The sequence below is a fragment of the Falco rusticolus genome, chromosome 6 (assembly GCF_015220075.1).
Source record: "Falco rusticolus isolate bFalRus1 chromosome 6, bFalRus1.pri, whole genome shotgun sequence".
NCBI lineage: Eukaryota > Metazoa > Chordata > Aves > Falconiformes > Falconidae > Falco > Falco rusticolus.
The window spans coordinates 34,525,138-34,531,137 of record NC_051192.1 but is presented as its reverse complement, the minus strand read 5'-3'; the positions used below and the strand labels follow the sequence as shown (position 1 = coordinate 34,531,137).

The following is a 6,000-nucleotide window of genomic DNA, read 5'->3' as shown; positions in this document are numbered from 1 at the left end:
CAATACTGTTTATTGCAATTTCAGTTCCGATCACTGAGACCTTACAGGCATTGCGAGCCAGGCAAGTGTTGCCAAAGAAAGGGGAGCAGCGGAAAAACACAGACCCCGACTCGAAGATGCAGCCAGGCTGCCTGATGCACGATGATAAGGCAACGCTGGCCGCCCGACCTGTAACGCGTCTGTGACACCGGGAGCAGCCGGCAAATCCCACCCGGGGCGGCCGGGCTTTTCCCCGCAAACACCGCCCGGGACCCGCCGCCGCCGACCCCGCGCCCTGCCCCGACCTCCCCGCCCCGCCAGCGCAGCCGGCGCCGGCTCCCGTTCGCCCCTCTTCGCCTCCTCCGCCTCCTCCAGAGGCGGCAGGTTCCCCCGGGCGGGGGGCTCGCAGCGCCGCCGGTAGCGGCCCCAGGGCCGTGCGTGCCGAGCCGCTCCGCGCCGCGCCAGGCTGCGCTGTGCCGGAGGGAGCGGAGAAGAGAAGCGCCGCGCCGAGCCGTGCCGTGCCGGGGAAAGCCGCGCCAGGGAGAGCGGCGCCGAGCCGAGCCGAGCCGCGCCGCGCCGATCCGAGGCGGTGCTGGCCCCCGCGCCTGCAGCAGGAGGCGCTGCCGGGCGCCGCTGCGCCCGCGCCGGGCTGCGGGCCGGAGTCCCACATTCCCCCTGCCAAGTGCCGGGGAGCGGGGGTTGGCCGCGCGCGCTCGGCTCCTCCCCCCCTCCCCGCTCGCCCAGCAGCAAAGTAACTCCGGAGTGCGGAGGGAGCCGGTGCCGCCGCGCTCCTCGCGCCGCAGACGGCTGCCCCAGCGGGCGGCCCCGGGGCCAGCGGGCGCCCCTCGGCGCGGGGGTCTCCCGGCGAGGCGCCGGAGCGGGAGGGGCGGGCGAGGCGAGCTCCGCCCGCCGCCGCGGGCCGGGGCAGCCCCGGCCTCTTTCGGAAACTTCTCCGCAAGTCGGCATGGGCAGGGGGGCCGGCGCCGCCGCCTCGCTGCCGCTGCTGGCGGCGCTCGCCCTGCTGGCCGGCCGCTCGCCCGCTCTGCTCGGAGCGGCCCGGGCCCAGCTCTCCGCAGGTGAGTGGTCGCTCGGCGCCCAGGTGAGGGCGGGCGGCGCGGCGGGGTCGCGGCGCGCGCGGGGTGCCCGCCGGGGACGGGAGGCGGGGTCGCTGGGGTGGCGGCGGCACCGCGCCGGGCCCCGGCTCCGGGCCCCGAGGAGCGGCGGAGGGGCCGCCCCGTGGGGCGCGGGGCGGCGGGGGGACCCGCCTGTGCCCGCGGGCTGCCGGCGTGGGGCTCGCAGGGCGGGCAGGGCGCGGGCTCCGGGCGCCTCACGAGCTCCCCTTCCTCCTCCTGCTCTTAACTCCTTCTCTGCCCCGGCCGCTTCCCAGGTGGCGGCGGTGCCGGCGGCGGTGCCGCGCTGCTGCCGCCCCTTCCCCCGCTCAAACTTTTCCCGGCGTTTCCGTGCCCGGCGCGGGGGGCGCAGCCTCGGGGCGCCCCGGCCGCTTCCCCGTCCGAGCGGGGCGCGGCGCTGAGCTCCCCTCGCCCCCGGCGCGGGGCGGCATGCACGGCCGGCACGGCGCCGGCTACCGGGATCCCCCCGCCCCCCCCCCCCCCGGTAAACGCGCGGTGGGCGAGAAAGGGGAGGGAAAGCAGCATATGGGGCCGGCGTCTGTTTTGTTTGAAATCCGCGAATTTCTCGCCCCTGCCTCCACCCCCCCGCCCCACGCCGCGGGGTTTCGCTGATAAAAGCCGGCGGGGCCGGGCGGTGGGAGCTGCGGCCGGTGCGGCGGTGAGTTGTTGGCCGGGGGGCGCGGGGCAGAGCCCGCGGCGGGGCCGGGGCGGGCGGTGGCGGCGGTGGGGCCGGGGCAGCGCCTCGCCGTGCCGGACCCCGGACCTTCCCTCCGCTGCGGTTTGCGGAGCGTCCTGCCTTCGCTGGGCGTGAAGCGGTGTCGGGAACGTGGTCGTGTTTGCGGTGCGAAGTATTCCGTGAAGGACTAGCTGAAGTAGACTTTGGGCTTTTTTTTTTTTTTTTTAAAGTAGTACTTGCAATTGCACCGGGTGCATCAGTTGGATAAATGTTCGAAGCTTTTCTCATAGGAAACTGATTAGAAAACTGCCATTAATGAAAGTATCTACATTCGTGAGACCTGGAAGCACGATTTTGTAAGAACCGATGTGTAGTTAGGCGGCTTTTATTTCCCCCCCCTCCCTAGTCCGTCTGAAATTAGTTTTTAATTGAGACATTTCAGATGTGTCGTCGATTAAGAAATGTCCTGAAGCAGTAAGAGAAATTGTGCTGGTCTGAACAGATTACATTCCCCCTATGTGGCTGACTTCGGTGTGTGTAATTTAATGTCTGCGTATCAGAATTGTAAGATTACGTAAGCACCTACCAGCCTTTTACCAGGGGAAGGGAAGTGTACCGTATATGCAGCTGTTAAGTCGTGTGAATAGCTAAAAAAATAAGCCCAACTGTAATATCTTTTCATTCAAAATCATACTGAAATCAGACAAGTGATTTTTGCTTTACTGTAATTTGTCAGGCTAATGTGGACACCAAAAGTAACTCTTACATAAAAGATTTTTTATGCACTTATTCACTGTTGTAAGATGAGTAGGAAGTCCTGATAACTTATATGGTCCATGGTATTTTATGTTGAAAATATGGCATGCAGCCCTCTTTGGAATTGCAAGTACAAGAAGCCAGGTTGGTACCATGGGGCACATTAGGTAAGTGGAGAAGAACATTCGATATCCTTCTGACCAGAGTAGATTAAGCTTGTCAAGGAGTTGAACATTGCATCTAGGAAACATGATTATTATTATTATTTTTTTATTAGCACGTTAGCAGCTAGAGAGTTTAGTTTCTATTACCAAGCATCAAAAATACTGATGTGTTGTATTAGTCAGAGGTTCATTAATTGGAGACTAGCTCAGACTTTCTTGAAGGTTTGGAGAAACAAATTCCTTAGTAGCTGGTGCTTTTGGTGTACTTGGTTCGAGGTATGGTGCTCGGGCTCTTACTAAATACATTGAATATCCACATGTAGAGCTGAACACTTAGGGTTTATCTTGGTTTGAAGGCTCAGGTTTTGATAACCATCAGAAACTTGTATTTTTTTTCCTTATTCTAAACCAGTCCCTGAAGCAGGCGTGTGTGTCTCTGTTAATGAGACATCTTTATCCTGGTGTCAGTAGATGCAGGACACAAAAGTTGAGGTTCGATGTCTGTTCCAGTAAGGGCCTTTCTGCAGCCTACAATGAGATATTTCTGTTCGGTGCACACAGAAGCATCTGTTTTCTTCATAGTGGTCACCTCTTGTTTAACAGGGGTACCTGTTCTTCAAGCATCCTCCTTGGACTGCTTTCCCTCCTCACCTTAATACAATGACCTGTACTTTTCCATGTTAAACTGAACCTAACTAATTTTCAGCTTCATCTTTATTAGTATTCTTATTGTCTGAATTGTAAGAATTTAAATCTGTTAATTTTTCTTTGCCATTAATGAGGCTATTAATTCAGTCTGGACCTTTCACAAATCTCTCTCATTGTAATTTGATTTTAATTTCCTTTTCACTATGCTTTGTCCTACTCCTGAGTGTGAACACTGGCCATATCCAAAATTCTTCATAAAATTTTTTGTATGTTTATTAAGGATCTAATCAAATTACAGGGTATGAATTTCTTGAAAGTTGGCCTTCTTCAGGAGCGTGTGTGTCAGGGTTATCTATCTCATAACATTCTATGAAAGCAAATGAGAAGGCAAGAGAAGGAGCAGCAGCAAGTTAGGAAAAGGAACCAGATACATCTTGTAATTTGTTGCTGTCTTGAAAATTGTGCTTGTATATCCGTTCGACCCCCTTTGCACATAATTGAAACACTGTGTATTTTGTCTTTCCCCACAGATCTCAAATGAAAAAAAAACCCCGAGCAGCTTCTCTCTGCCTCCTCAACCCAGCCATAATCCACAGTGTAATCTTTTCTGGTCTCTGTAGATTGTTTCTTTACACCGCTGCTTTCCATGACCCTTCAACTTGGGTGCGTGCCTGTCAGAATCTAGGCCAAAATGTTTTGGCAGTGTGTTCTCTGTTGAAGTCTAGCTATTCCTTATATAGCACCTTCTTTCATCTACAACTCCTACAGTTCGATAAAGAACAAGTTCAGCTTGTTTTCACAACTTGATCACTTTAAACTTGTATTTTTGAATATTATATTTAGCAATTTGCATGTTTGCAGATTTTTTTTGAGAAAAAAAGCAAAGGAAATATTTCAAAATTTTGTTTTTGAGGAGCGCTGCTGGCTCATCAGCTAGCTGATGGAAATATGCATTGCACTGCCTCTGATGGTGTCTGTGCAAGTGTGTGGGTTTTTTTAATACTAAATGAAAAGTATGAGGCTAAAAATTCTAGTAATGCATCAGCTTACCTGAAGTTATTTAAGTGTGGTATTTCACACTGTAGGGATAGTTAATCATAAAAAGGAGGACTGTATGTTTTACAAGTGGAAGTCTGCTATTAGAGTAGTTATTCCTCAGGCTTTCTCATGCAAAGCGGTTACGGTGTCACAAATGAACAGGCAAGAGTAAATATTTCTGGTTTAACACCCCCCACCCCCCCACGCCCCCTAAAGCAGTTATAGTCTGTCTTTTGGAGAGAATCTAACTCAGAAATTTGGTATTTTAAAGTAGAAGGTATTATTTGTTTTATAAGGATTTTGTAAGTTAACTTACTTAAAATATATGAAAATCATAATAAGCATAACTAGTTTTTTTCATTTGTAGTAGAAGAAATAAAGGGTTTTTTGAAAATGTTTAAAAATACTTTTAAGTAATTAAAATCAAATTAGCCCTTTGCTGTCAGAACAGCAAAAGTGCTTCAGTCATATTTCATCCTTGGATGTGCTACAATTTGTATGTGGTATACAAGAGACACTTGTGCAGGTAGGCGTGTATGGATAAGAGACTTCTCAGTAGCTATTTTTTCCACCAAGCTGTTAAAATGTATTGACAAATTGTATGGAAGATGAGTGGAATGAAAAGTAAAGTTCTTTTCTCACTTTCACCCCCTCCTTCCCAAACATTTTCCTTTCCTTTAAACATTCATCTCCTTCCTTGGCACTGTTGGTTCACTGATCACTTGTCTATTTGTATTTTCAGATGCACTATTACAGTTATAAATCATATATAAATTTTCAAAGTGGCACTTGACTGGTTGAGATGGAATTGAAAGCACCCAGAACACAGTGATGACAGAAAGCTTGTTTGGTCCCTTTTGTCTGAGAAATCATGGTACTGCTTGATCAGCTTGGTAGTGATGTAAACAGGGCATCTTAAACCAGGTAGATGTCTTGCCCTTAAGATCTGCTTAAGATAACTAAAAATAAATAAATAAAACTCCAAAACAAACAAAGAAAAAGTGGGGGTTCGGGGTAGGTAAGCAGTCTGCACAAGGTCAGGGCATAGGTCTACCTAGCTCAGTATCTGACAAGGGACACTCGGGGAAGAGGGATTTTGGCAAGGTGAGTGACTTCCTCTGGGTACTGTCTGTCCACAGAGGCAATATGTTGGTATTTAATGTTGCAACTGGATTTTTGTGACCATGATTGTGCCTAATAACATCTTCAGCTTGTATTGGTTTTAGCATTTGCTTTACTTTGTGACAAGGAATCTATATGTTGTATGGAAAAAGATATGGCCTTTTGTTCTTTGAAATTGCTGGTTGGATTTTATGTCTCCTAGCTCTTACATTAAGAGATTGTTAATAATTTCTCCCAACTTACCTTCTTCATGTCATGCAGGACTTTTCCACCCTCTCTCAACTGTTCCTTTTCTAGTTGGGAAAGTCCAGTTGTAGCCACTTGCTAAAAAGGTACCATTCCATATCTTCTTTTCATCATTTATCAGCCTTCTCTTTTCCAGTTCTACACTACACAGAGTATCCAAGAGACAGCTGCCTGATGTATTTATGCAGTGCTTAATGATGATTTCTGTAGTGTTCCCTATCCATAGTGTGATCCTGACATT

The 6,000-nt window shown here is 50.6% G+C and overlaps 1 protein-coding gene across 1 annotated transcript in view; it reads left to right on the top strand.

The window, feature by feature from the left end:
- The first annotated feature begins 736 nt into the window (after positions 1 to 736).
- PTPRK (protein tyrosine phosphatase receptor type K) overlaps positions 737 to 6,000 on the top strand; it is a 412,271-nt gene continuing 407,007 nt past the window's right edge. Inside the window, 1 exon segment of the mRNA XM_037391780.1 lies at positions 737 to 1,055. Within this exon segment, the coding sequence (XP_037247677.1) occupies positions 944 to 1,055 (112 nt within the window). The 5' untranslated portion in view covers positions 737 to 943.